General features: G+C 41.6%; 1 protein-coding gene across 2 annotated transcripts in view; it reads right to left on the reverse strand.

The window, feature by feature from the left end:
• Window positions 1–14,209, reverse strand: part of LOC147031840 (uncharacterized) — a 53,320-nt gene that overhangs the window by 33,927 nt on the left and 5,184 nt on the right. For both annotated transcript variants that reach the window (XM_085868258.1, XM_085868251.1), the window contains exons 4-10: window positions 14,033–14,128; window positions 13,870–13,929; window positions 11,284–11,378; window positions 6,609–6,749; window positions 4,941–5,056; window positions 2,889–2,927; window positions 1,883–1,931 (exon numbers count right to left, since the gene is read on the reverse strand). In XM_085868258.1, coding sequence (XP_085724384.1) covers window positions 1,883–1,931; window positions 2,889–2,927; window positions 4,941–5,056; window positions 6,609–6,749; window positions 11,284–11,378; window positions 13,870–13,929; window positions 14,033–14,128 — 596 coding nt within the window. The remainder of the gene's footprint in view (window positions 1–1,882; window positions 1,932–2,888; window positions 2,928–4,940; window positions 5,057–6,608; window positions 6,750–11,283; window positions 11,379–13,869; window positions 13,930–14,032; window positions 14,129–14,209) is intronic.

Raw genomic sequence — 14,209 nt, forward strand, 5'->3', positions numbered from 1 at the left:
TCAAGCTGAGCATGTGATTCAGACGATGAAACAGGCTTTGCGAAGGGCACATGAAGACGGTAGACATTCAACTCGCAATCCTTGCCCACTGCAACTCTCCTATTAGCAGGACACTCTCTCCAGCTCAACTCTTGATGAACAGGAGGCTAAGGGATAAATTACCTGTTTACAGTGAAAGCCTGTCATGTCAGATACTTGTCAGCAGCTCCTGGAGAGTCAGAGGCAGTCCACCAAATTCTATAATTCTAATGGAGGGATGAAACTTCGAATGGAGCTCCAAGTTGGTGATGCTGCCCACATCAAGACCAGACAGGGCTGGGTACCTGCAGTTGTATCCAGCAAACTATCCACACCAAGATTGTACCGTTACCACGGCCAACAGTAGATCCTACCACAGCAACACGGGACAGGTGTGGAAATCTCCACCTGAGCCAGTGACCATTCCACCACTTCCAGACATTGGAGAATTAAACATTCCTCTGGAAGAAGCTCAGAGCACCGTGGACATGGCACCAACACCATCTTCAAGTGCTGAGAACTCAACTCAATTTCCTCAACCTCCGAGCCGCAGATCACAGAGCGCCAGCGCCTTGCTTCAAAGGCTGAAGGAATACGTTGTATCACAATCATATAGCGTGGCTTTTGAGTATTTGTCAGCTGGTTATAGTTTATTTTTGTTATTTTTTATGGAACATAAACCTGCTTTTGCTATTTTCAGTCTTTCTCTTCATACTGAAAGGGGAGATGTAATGAAATTGTGAATTATATGCTTGGTTGATTGACTGTATTCCTCAGGCCTGTACATGTGTGTGCATGCGCCAATAAATCCGGCAGTTGCTCCACGCAAGGTGATCCTGTTCATGTCCATCGTCATTCCACCAGTCAATGCATTTATCTCCCCCAAGACTTGAAGAGGATCTCACCTGGGCAGTAATGAACCACAGACTCGAGCGCGGCATGGAATGCCTCCTCCACAGTGTGATCACTCGCCTCAGTGGGAGCCTATCTAGAAACCAGGGAAATGACACCCAAATAGTGACGAATTCTCATCCTCATAATGCACTTGTTGACCGGTATTACCTCAATTATCATAGGAGTCTGCATCGTGGACACAGTTGCAGCAACTCCTTGGGCATGGTAATCATCAGAGCAACCTGACCAGTCGGTGTAACAAGCCACCGTGATCTCACCAATATCCAATCTCAGAACCTCAGAAAGTGCTACACCACTGATGTTTAAACGCTGGAGCTCACATGATAGCAGAGACAGGTGATGATCCTCTCTTATGGAAAGGACAGTCTCGGCACCCAACCTGAATGGACCGCCTTACGTTAACCCGAGGAGACCGCTGTCTGATAGATGACACCTCAGCACCACTCTGACACACACCACTGCAATCCAACGCAGAAAGGTCATTACCTTGTGATTTTACTCCTATCATCAAGGAATGGGGGTCCCGAAGGCTTTGTTCCAATCTCGTCATCTCGTGAGCTGCCCTGAGTAGATACTCCCACGGAGTGTGTTTTCAGTTGTCTTTGCGTTTTTTATGTGTTTTGTGGCATGAAGTGTTTTTCGGTAGCCGGTGTGCAATCCTATCACTAACCTCCTTGAAAAAGGTCAACCAACTACAAGAGGACATCCGCAGATGCAGTTGGGCATCAGATATGGATCGTCTTGGGCTCACAACGAGCTCCTCCGTACTTTGATTGGTTTTGTATGAAGAGTCGCATCCAAAAGGGTATTTGCAAACTTGCACTCCAGTCATGGTTGATTTTAGAAAAGTCATTAGTTCAGTGGTAAATGAGACATTCATGCAACAGAAGCACAATTTGTGACTTGTTTTCTTCATACTGTGATAAGTTTGAGTAAAATCCATACTTACCAATGTTTTCATGTTGCAGCAACTCCATTTCAGCAGCTTCTTTTTGGATCTGCAAAAGAGAATAAAAACATTAAAGAAAAAAAATTGAATAATCCATTCCAGAAGATGTTGTGGGGGAAAAATTTATATTAATGTATTTCAAATTGCAACAAATGGAGTTTCAGAAATGTAACTTTTATGCTGCAAGTTGAATTGGCTGTCATTTTTGGCCAAAAGAGTTTTGCCCTAAGTGATAAGAAATGTGTTGTTCTGGAGCAGAGTGACCGAGCTGATAAATGAACCTTTGCTTAGAAATGTACGAAGTGGCTTTTCGTCTTAAGGACACGTCTACAGTCTGGGTGAATATCCCCCAACCTCTTTCTCTCACGAAAGTATAAAATGCTTTGAAATCTAAAATTGTTTTCAGTTCAAGCACGTGAGGAAGTATAGTTTCTCAGTGGCTTGTACTCCTTGGGACTGACCAAGTACCAAGTTAGAATAAAACTCTCTGATGTAATGTAGAAGTGAATTGAATCGGGTTGGTCTAACTGTTAACTAAAGTAAGAATAAATGAAATAGAACCAAATAATATTGCAATCAAATGGGGATTCTTAAGTTCATTGTTCAAGGGTGAGAAGTGTATGGTGTATAATTAGAAAATAAATTGTTTCACAAGGAAGGACTTGTGTGGACATCAGTTTTATCAGTGTCGATAGGGTTTTTGTCGGATTTTTTAATCAAATCGGACAAACGTTAAAATCTGTCTGAAGTCAAATACGATTCCACAATCGGCCAGTTAGAATCCTTCAGGAGGACAACGATCACAACAAGGTGGGTATTAAAAAATCCACATCAATGTCATCAGGATAACTTACACCAAAGCGATAACCACAAGCTTGTAACGCACAGAGACTCACAGCCTCAGGGGCCAACAGACAAAAGATCTATCATGACAGTTCAGGGGTAAATTAAACCGTATTGGTTCAGCAGTTAAAACATCATTATCTCCACATTCACACAAACTTACTTCTGGTTCCGCCACATAATTTGCCTTCTTCAAAGCAACCTGAAAGAGATGACAAGAAGTGATATTATTACACATTAGTTACAATGTGGGAAAATGATTAAAATATACTCTCTCGATGTGTCATCATGCACAATGTTTGTACCTATTGATACAGAAGTCTATGTCGTAGCTAAATCACAGAAAGAAGAACTTTACATAGACAGGGGATAAAAAGGAGAATAAGTAGACTATTACATGGACACAGCACAAGTGAATCGAGTTTCGTGGCAGGAAGTGGAAGAGGGAGAATTTGTTTTGAAGTTTAAAGAGCGAGTGAGAACAGGAGTGGGGAGGGTTGGTGGTCAGTGATGGGAATCAGCATGAGAATTCAGGAAATAAAAAGGAATGGAAAAAACAATGATTGGAGTTTTCAGAACCTCCTCAACTTTGCCTCAAGATGGTTTTCCCCAATATTTTTGATGAGATGTCTGATGATCATTATATGTCACAAATGACACATTATTGATTCAGTGTAATTACATCGATGATGGAATCTTCTATCGGAATGATATGGGGCCTGTAAGTCCAAATAAAAATCATCTTTTATCGAAACAGAAATCAAGGACGTGATTTCAGATATTTCAGATTTCAGATTTCCGATGAAAGAGCATCTCCTCATCCGTTTGCTGTCATTCTTCTTCCATTGTCCCTCCGTCGTATCCCTCAACCCTGCTGTGTTTCCCACCATGTTTTGTTCTATCTAGTTCTCTCGTAAGGTGTTCCAGCTCCCAGAAAGTGAAAGGAAGGCACAGAAATTATACCAAAAGCTTGTACCTCTTTTTCTTTACATATAAAACTTTTCCTGCAACTTATTCTAACTGGCAGAGTACCCGCCCTATGGGTGATCTTGTTTGAAGCATGCAACACATTCTTCTGATGCATACCTTTATTTAAGCGGTTTACAGGCAAGTGACAGCTCCTTATAGGAAAAATAAATTACATGGTGTATGTGCATGAAGGAAAAACATACCAACTGCTGATAATTCGAAACACCTCAGTACACTGGAAAAGTGAGGACAGAAATACTGTACTGTAAATGGTGGAGATGTGAACTGTCCCCCCCCTTCCCCTCCACCTGGAGGCGGCACTCAATGTTGCACATTCACATAGAGAATTTGCCCTCACCCAACTAACCCCCTCAAGACCACTGGCAAGGACAAAAACACCCTCTACATGATTTGGGGTGATGCTGATCCTCTGCAGCAAGTCTGGATGTAATTGGACCAGAACTGCAGGAGAAGTAGCCCAACAAACAAATCCACAACCTCACAAACACCGGTCCGTGAATTACAGTGAGGAAAAAGCCACGTGCCAAGTTTCAGTTGAATATGTCAAAGGGTATGAGGAAAAAGTCTGAAAAACCACAGGTGCTATGGACAGACGATGAGATGGAGTGCAAAGCTCTAGTCTCCCCCGGTGAAACCGGTTGGGGAAGAATAATGAATCCGTGTTGAAATGCTAAGGCAAAAATTGAAATGATTCCATACTCTCGGCAAAGATGCCATAATACATCGCTAAGGTACCAAATGGGGAGATTGCAAAATCGCAGATAGAACTGCTTCACTTTGCGTCACACATTAAGAAATGTACTGCATTGTAGAGTGGCTCAGAGGTATTGTAAAATTGTCACTTAGAAGTTAAAGTAGATGTTATTCATTGAATGGATGCTGGTGAATGTACCCTTGATGTTGCTGGTTTATTTAGTTTGTTTCAGGTGACAGTGTGTACTAACAATAAAAATGCCAATGTTCATTGAAGAAAGAAGAGGTACAGCCAACTTTGACCACTTCTGGAAGGGTTTTATTTAAATAAGTCTGGTAATTGTTTTTTTTAATTTATCAATACGTTTGTGTATTTGAATACAACTGTCAAGAATCAAAAATTAATATCAAAATCAAGGAGATTATCACATGAAAAAATGAAACATAATCCGTGAAGTAGCAATGCCAGGAAGACGTCCCCAACGTAAACCGGGGCATTTCTGAATAATCGGTAATCCAATGTCATGCTTACCACGGCATGGTCCTCAAAGTTTGCGTGTCGGTGCTTGACCTCATGAAACTCATTTGACTCAACCACCTCCTCATTGTCAGCACCCTCAACATTTTCAATTTCATTGAGAGCACATCCTGGAAAGAAGAGGCAGAATCAACATAAAACAGATTTGGTGACAGAAAAATATCAATGGACAGAATAATGTGTGTGTGTGTGTGTGTATGTGTGTATGTGTGTGTGTGTGTGTGTGTGTGTGTGTGTGTGTGTGTGTGTGTGTGTGTGTGTGTGTGTGTGTGTGTGTGTGTGTGTGTGTGTGTGTGTGTGTGTGTGTGTGTGTGTGTGTGTGCGCTCGCATTGAGGTGTGTCAATTGTGTGGGCGTCAATTTCAAACTTAAGTCTTCTTCTTGGTAAGCCAGTTGTTCGTATACCATGTCCTCAAGTAAGAGGTCAAGGGCTCTTAGACTTCTTAAACGTCCCACCAGGAAATCACCAATTTGATTTTACGAAACGGATGGAATCGCCAGTGAGGACATTGATCGAGCAATGCTATCTGCTACTCTAAGCGAGGCGAAGCTGATATTTGTGGCATGAACCCTTCGTCAGAACAAAAAAAAGCCTAAAACAGTTGCACATTAACCTTCATGAGGAAGACCAGCTGTGCATTTGACAGTGTTTGCTCAGGATGAGAATCAAAGCAGTCTGGACAGTTCAGAGGTAAATGTGTGACCTCTCTATAGCCCTGACAGACACGGAGCAATTTATGAATGGGGGATTCGGTTCAACAAAGGATAAAGGAAAAATGGTGGAGAAAAAAACAACAAACAGATCTGAAACTGTTGGACATCAATAAAGAAGCCAAATGCAGGTTTCTGAATGGATACTAAAGGTATTTATATTTTCAAATCAAACAAAGCAGTCGTCTTCTTCATTCGTCAGGAGTGCAAGGCTGCGGAGTGGCATCATTGGCTGATGGCACCGATGCACCGCTGATGTACGCAGTGCCCCTTCAGGATATGACAGGAATTTGGAATTTGTTCAGGGTTCCAGCGTACTCACAGGATACCTTGCATACTCTTCGTGGAGATACCATGGGATCTTTTCCATCCACAAAAAAAGAAATGCTCGCAGATGGGACACCCGTTTAACGTCAATCCAAGGGACCGCACACACATTGATGAATGATCCTTTCTGTGAAACACTGGTATGACTGTTTTTTCAGTGGTCCGAGATTCAAACCCAGGTGAGACAGCTTAGAGGTGAGTGTGTGTACTTCGAGGGCCGAGACCATCCTGTCAGCCAGACAAACCAGTACAGACATATGACAAAAATAGGGGCAATAACCCTGGGCACTCACCTGGTCGTGGCTGGATAAGAAAACCAGGGAACCATTGGTAGGCTTGGATGACCCACAAAATATTTAATGGAGAAGAAAGTAAATACTGTTCGATTTTTCTTGTGCAATGAACAAACCTTCGATACATCACGTTTGATGAAGGTTGTGGTCAAGTTTCATCAAAATTGTGTTTGAAGAATGAAGAAAGATTCAAAGGAAAAAAATCCTTGTTTCATGAGAGATGAGATTAAATATGATGAAAACAATTAATTGTCTAGTGGACTGACGTGATCATTGCCCAATCTCTCCCAAGCCTCTTGATCTCAGCTTCAAAGTCTGTCTTTGGTACTCACTTTGCTTCGCAGTAATCCAGCTCTCCACTGTCTCAATGGGGATATTGTCACAAACGAACCCACGCAGCACACTCAGGTGAGACTCAACGTACTCATCCAACACATGTCTGTGTGAGTGGAGGTAGGCCTTCATGACTGCTTCTGAGAAAAACAAAAAGGAGAAATGTGGGAACATTAACAAACATGCACATGATACAAAGAAAGATAAGTAGGGAGCAGGATCATAGAACACCAACCGTAAGAAAGGGTGCAGCTGCACCACTCTGCCAATCTAGAATTGATTAGACGATGGTCTTATAAATGGAACACGACCTTCAAACCTGGAAAATGTCCCACACTGTCCTTCTGGAAGGATAAAACCGAATTATCTATTGTCATAATTAGCCACTGAAAGACGTTCAGTCTCTGGAGCAATGAAACCACACGATCAGCCCTGACTTCTCCTGGGATGACCATGTCACAAAGCAGGCCTCAAAAGCCGACCGCAGACTGAGCATTCTCCATAAAAGTCTTTACTTGGAAATTCAGAGCGACTCGGTTTACAAGGCCTTTGTCTGTAGCTCAATGGAGACTGCTCTCGCTTATCGGGTGGTACCCCAACATCACATCTGTCTCTTCTGGATTCTGTGGAATGTAAAGCTCAAAATTTTGGTTCGTCCTGCAATGAGGCCAAGCCCAGTGTGTGTTGCTTGCACCTTGTATACAGGTCTGTGGTCTGCTTTTCCATCTTTTCAACAAAATTGCTCTCTCTCTCTCTCTCTCTCTCTCTCTCTCTCTCTCTCTCTCTCTCTCTCTCTCTCTCTCTCTCTCTCTCTCTCTCTCTCTCTCTCTCTCTCTCTCTCTCTCTCTCTCTCTCTCTCTCTCTCTCTCTCTCTCTCTCTCTCTCTCTCTCTCTCTCTCTCTCTCTCTCTCAATCCTCCATTTCCTCCAGCAACTTCAGGATTCACGAGTTTTTCAAGGCATCCCCTCACCGTTAAACTTTCAAATTCCAAGCTGACTGTTCACCGAAACTCTTTTCTTCCTCACTTTTCCCATTAATGGAATCACCTTCCAGAGGCAGTTCTTTCCCACTCTTCCCTCCAAGGTGTCAAGCAAAGCAGTGTGCCAACATCTCACCTCATCCCTTCTCCTGACCATGATCTTTGTTATCCCCATTGGCCCTTCCGAACCCAAACATATTACTTTCTTTGTTAATGCATTTCCGCCACTCCCTGCTGTTCTTTTCCTGTTCGTTCATCCCTTTACTCATTGTTACATATTGTTGTCTGACGAGCCCACTGTCTGTTCAACATTGGTCTTCCATGAGCCTCATTCATGGAGTAAAGAAGAAAAGCAACCCAAAAACATCCATCCATCCATCCATTAGGACCGTACTGTGGAAGAAATAATTATATAAATGTATGCTGTAAGTCGAATTAGCTGACAGTGTTCCTTCCCTTTGGCCAGGAGTCTTTTGCCCTAAATGTTGATAAATATGTCTTGTTGTGGAGCGGTGTGACCTGGGCTGATAACAGCAAACTTTTGCCGTAATTACGTTGTGTGCTTCTCACCTAGTAGACTCGTACTGCAGTTCGAGTTAACAGCCCCTTCCCCTCTCCCATGAAAGTATAAATGCTTTGAAATGTAATCTTGTTTTCGTGCAAGCACGTGTCGATGTATACCATCTCAGTGGGTTGTACTCCAAGAGAGTGTAAGCACGTGTGATGTATAGCATCTCGGTGGCTTGTACTCCTTGGGCCTGACCAAGTACCAAGTTAAAATAAACCTCTCTGATGTAATGTACTTTATGGTGTGGAAAATGAATTAATCGGGTTGGTTTAACCTTTAACGGTTAACTAAAAAAGTAAGAATAAATAAAATAGAACAAAATAATATTGCAATTCATGGGGGTTCTCAAGTTCATTGTGCAAAGTGTACGAGGGAACAGGAACACGATACATTTAAAACCGAGTCGGCTCGACGTTAAACCCGGAAAGGGAAATAAGATTCCACAACAACGCAATAATTCTACAACGATCACTATGAGGTTGGGTGAAAAAAATCCTCATCAGTACTCTATGCAGAGCGTTAGTGCTGCCTAAGCAGTCTCCTTGGCGATTGGGCACAATTATGGACGGATCGCCACTCCGCTACAGTATACCAGCATGCTGGCACTCATTTTGCCGACCTCGGAAGGATGACAGGTCGAATTAACCCCACCTGGTATTAATTCAACAGCTGTGCGCACGCGCGTATTCACATCTCTATATTTTCGGTATAAAATTGTTTTTCACTATTGCAGCTTGTCTCGATGCAAAAATTTAAGCATTTGAGGGACTTCCCATGAAGAATATATGATTGATAATTATTGTGCTGGACATCATGTTGTCCGAAACTGCTTCAAGAAAAAAATTTAAACTTGGCATATGTTATCAATTCCAATGAGGTTATGTCATCATTATATATGATGATAATAGTTATGTCATCAGTGAAGTAGTATTCCAGCCATAATTGATTGAATCTAAATCCTTGTCCGAAAAATCTGAAATTTAATTCATCTGATCAATGACCTGATATGATTGAATAATTAAATTTTTGACATCATTGTTCAGGTGGTCTGATGGCTATATTCAAAGTAAAAACGTTCATGTTCTTCTCCAGATCCACTTTTCAGATTGATGTGAAACTTCATATCTATGATTGATTATATTCATGGGGAATATAGTTTGATTTTTTTTTTTCACATCCACTAACATTGAGGCAATTTACCCTTCATGTGAACAAAGGGTCGTTAAATATCCCAAAAATCAATCAATAATCAATAAAGCTACAGATAATGGCAATGTACTGTGTGTGACACAATGGGGTGCATGGATGATGCGTGTATTTGGGCCATAAGTGTGTTTCATGAACAATGGTGTTTTTGTTCAGAATTATCACGTCAGACGAGACGATGTGCTCCACCGAGTGCCATTATCGTTCTTCTGAACAAACACCGAAGAGGTTGCGTGTTTGTTTTTTTCAAAACATACCAATGAAAGAATGTTCATTACTTGGCTCATTAAACTGATGGTTTTGAACTTGGTGCAATTATTGGTCACATGTCTTCATTATGTTGTACCTCTAAAGCATAAATTTTAGATAATCTATAACCAATCACAGTAGTCGTCTCATTCATGAAAAACTACGACTTATCAAGAGACTATTAAAAGTCTCTGTCGATGAGGAAAAAAAAAAAACATGACAATGAACGTTCTAAACAAAGTATCGAGTGGGGTATGACAACTGCTGTGGGAAGCGTTTTATCGGAAGTTAGCCCTTGTTAAAGCAAAAGAGCTCACTCCCAAAACATTGCTTCACCTTATTTCCCATGGTTGGTTGACATGTTCAAAGGATGAAATTACAAATGACTCGAGGATCCTCGATTGATGACCCAGGCTGGCGAGACATGCTTGTCACTGAAAGTGGACAGAGGCCATGTTTTCACCCCTGTCTGTCTGTGACCAGGATATCTCAAAGTTAGTGACGGATTCGGACAAAATTTGGTGGACAGGTTGGGTGTATGACAAGGACGGATTGAAGAGATTTTGGTGAAGATTCGGATCCGCATACGAGAATTTAAGTGATTCTTCACCATTGAGATATAACACCAAAAACGACATTATAGCACGACATTTCAAAAAGTTATTGACGGATTCAGATGAAACTTGGTGGAGAAGTTTGGTTCGTGATAAGGACAAATTGATTTGATTTTGGTCAGGATTTAATTCATGTTTTTTTGAAGTGATTCTTCACCATTGAGAGATGAGGTCAAAAACAACATTGGACGGATTATGACAAAAGTTGGTGGATGAGTTGGGTAGATGACAATGACAAGCTGATTTGATTTTGGTTAAGGTCCGGATGCAGGTCCGGCCTATCAGTGGAAAAATGAAACAAAAACTGTTCAGCCTGGCAGAGTTTTGTGCTCTACGTAGTGCCATGCTTGTTGTGTACTGTACATATTACAGGAGGATATAGGTATTATTTTGTATGTACTCTGAGTGTGGAAGTCTGTTTTTGTCAGTGAGTTTTATGTTGTATTATAAACCGAAGAGATTATGAATATCTCTCCACAGATTGTTGAGAAAATAACTTGTCCCACTAATTCCAACCCAAAGAGGAATTGCATTCAGAAAACGTTGCTTTGCCTAATCTGTAGCAAGACCTCAAGAAGGAATGACTAGCATTGATTTCTGGTGGGATGTTAAAGACCCATGATATCTTCGACCAAGAAGAAGACCTCGACCAAGAAGACAAGGGGAGTTATTGCCTGCACCCCAACCATTGAATTTTTTATTTTCAAAATTTCTGCCCAAACCTGTAAAATTCAAGCTGCTGAAAGATGGTATTACATTTGAGAGAAGCTACTCAATCCATTAGGAAAGGAGGTGGTTTGAAGTTGTTAAAACATCGACAGGGTGTTGCTGGAGGATCAAAACAAAATGTTTGGAACATGCAAGGGAAAGGTCTCTGCGGTGAGAGGAAAGTCGTTTGTGTCATGGTCATGAGGAACAAGCAGTCATCACCCACAAAATAAAATAAAAAAACAAAATAAAAAACAACAACCATTTTCAGGCGTCTCCTCTTACATCCAAAACGCTTGCAACTGAGATAAATAATATATTTCGTGAGAGTATTCATTCTCAGAACTCACCAGATGGGGACTCTTCCTCAAAAGATCCTTTTGGCAGTGGAGGCTCAACATGCTCTTCTTTATATGATCCTGTTGCAACTTGAGGCTCAACATTTCTGCAGAAAATAACGATTTTGTAAAGCTGTGGTTCAAAACAATGTCACATATAAGAAACAATATCAGAATGAAAATGCACTTGGGTTGGTGAGAATCATACTGGACTGGATATTTTTGTGTTTTCTACATTCACACAACAAGCAATGATGGACTGGTGCCCTACGAAGCATCCTCAAACACTTGACAACGAAACCAGGAAATGTCACATCGTGAAAAGGGTGTGAAGATCACCAAGACGTTTTTATTTTTTTTTAAACCACACTTGTTTCTTTCCTCTTGGTGCCTCAAGCTTCCACACTCAGCTTTAAGCCGTCTCGGCTGGGTTTGAATCTTGCGAGGCCACAAACTGTCATCCCAGTGTTTCACAAGCAAGGTGATTCAATGTGTGTGCCGTTCTTCGGAGGGACGTTGAACGTGCGGCCCGCCTGCCAGCATATGTTGGTGAACGTTACAGATCCAACGGTGTCCTTCGCAAAATTGTAGGCAAGCTATTGCCAGCACCGTGGCCAAAAAAATTCCAAAATTCCTGCCACAACCTCGCATCTCGCCTGTCCCAAAGAAACGACGTGCAAAAGTGTAAACCCCCAAAGAGGTCACCATCCTCCTTCACCAGTCATGCGTAATCCTGGAGGAGCAGAACCACATAAAGTGCAGAAATTGGATGGACGTTAAATTTGGAGTCCCGTCTGCCAGCGTTCGTTAGTGGCCGTTGAAGGTGTCAGTGTCTTTCATGAAGAGTATGTATGCTTATCGCTGGCACCCTGAACCAATTACAAATTACTCCACCAACCTACAGGGGGCACTGCATCAGTGGCGCAGCTGTACCCCAAGCAAATTATGCTACCCACAGCCACAAACAGTATACTAAAGAAGACTAGACTAGCACTCTTCGACGTCACGACGATGACTGATAAGCCACCACCCACATTATTACATCATTATAGTACTTGTACCAAGTTTGATTTAAATTCCTTCAGCTGGTCTCAAGCATCACATTTTTACTTGACATGACCTCTGACCTTTGGGCTCTTGACCCCAAAATCTAATCAGTTCATCTTTACATCATCACACATACGAGAATAAAATTTAGTGAAACTGAATTCACTGGTTCACAAGTTACCATGGTAACAGAATTTTTTACCGAACATGACCTTTGACCTCTTGACTCCAAAATCTAGTCACTTAATCTTTGCATCATTATACATACTTGTACCAAGTTTGACTTCGATTCCTTCAGCCGTTCTTCAGATAAACCCATCACGGACGGACGGACAGACAGCCAAACAACGCCAAATCAAAATGCCTCAGGCAACGGAGTCACCGGAGGCATAAAAAAGAGCTCTATCTGAGCCTCAAGAGGCAAGTGCTGAAATGGGGAGTTGAAACAGCTGAACATTTCATCAAAATGCAAATTTCGAATTCTCACTTCCAGGAATCCTCAACGTCAATCAATGCACGCCGATTTTGAAAGTGAAACATTGGATGGATGAGGGAAGTGTAGTGTATGTAAACTTTCAGAAGCTTAAACAAAGAACAAACTGGATTAGTGTGAAGAACCAAAGAGTGGCTGTGAATGGGAGAATGTCTACCTGGAAGGAAGCAAGTAATGGGGTACCTCAGGGATCATTACGAGGACCGTATCTACATTCAATCCTCGAAAATTAAAAAAAAAAAAATATATATATATATATATATATATATATATATATATATATATATATATATATATATATATATATATATATATCAGAGGGAAATACACATTAGGTAGCACATCTGGGGGAGAGAGTTCAAGGTGGGCAGAAGACATTCCATGCATCCATTGGGACCATACTCTGTGTAGAGCATCAGTGCTGCCGACGCAGTCTCCTGGGCTATTGGGCACAATCCTGGACAGGTCACCACTCCAACACAGGATACCAGCACACTGGCACTCATTTTGCCAACCTCAGAAGGATGACAGGCAGAGTCAACCCCACCTGGTATTAATTCAACAGTTGAGCAGGATTTGAACTCATGATCCTTGGATCCCAAGCCCACCACCCCAACCATTAAGCCAACACTGGGCATCTCCAGAAGACCCCGATTCTCTCAATGTAAATGTGTATCGTTTCACACCACCAGGTGGTATCCAGTATTACAAATAATCTTCTTTATCACAATGAAGTTTAAACAACTTGATAATGTGCATTACAGTGATGTTCAAATCTGAGTCAGAATAATTCATAATCTTATATTTAATCAATTTTAAGTGCAGGTTCAAACCAAAGCATCCAACACAACTTTGCAGCGAAGCGGAAGCGATTTTTCCTCGCATCATATCTAAGCAACAAGATTGGCTGACGAAGGTGACGAAAGCTATCTTCCAAGCAGATGGAAGATGACCTGAGATACAAACGGGTTCGCTTCAATTTCCTTCAAGGAATACCAATTCTTTTGTTGGTACTTTTCATGTCACGACATTCCGAAGGGATAGGTTCTCTTACTTACATGGTATGTTCAACGTCACCACAGCCCTTCTCAGTCTTTTCACGTCTCCGACACTTCTGCCTAGATTGAAAAAATTGAAAAATCAATTTCTTGTACATTTGTTGAAGTGTATGCATCCAGAAACAAGTTATAGAGTGAAGAAGAGGAAAATATAATTATTTACTTGAGACGCTGCCAAACAGTGGGTTTCTTTGGCTTCATCAATTGCTGGTTCAGATAGACATCATCAGAAGCAGGACACTTGCTCACGTTTGCTTCCCTGAAAAAGAACAGACCTCTTAAATCAACAACTTCCTGCCAATGTGCTAAACCGGATGTCATAATAATTCTCCATTTCAAC

The sequence above is a fragment of the Eptatretus burgeri genome, chromosome 2, assembly GCF_056783735.1.
Source record: "Eptatretus burgeri isolate ZD-2024b chromosome 2, Ebu_testis_v1, whole genome shotgun sequence".
Taxonomy (NCBI): domain Eukaryota; kingdom Metazoa; phylum Chordata; class Myxini; order Myxiniformes; family Myxinidae; genus Eptatretus; species Eptatretus burgeri.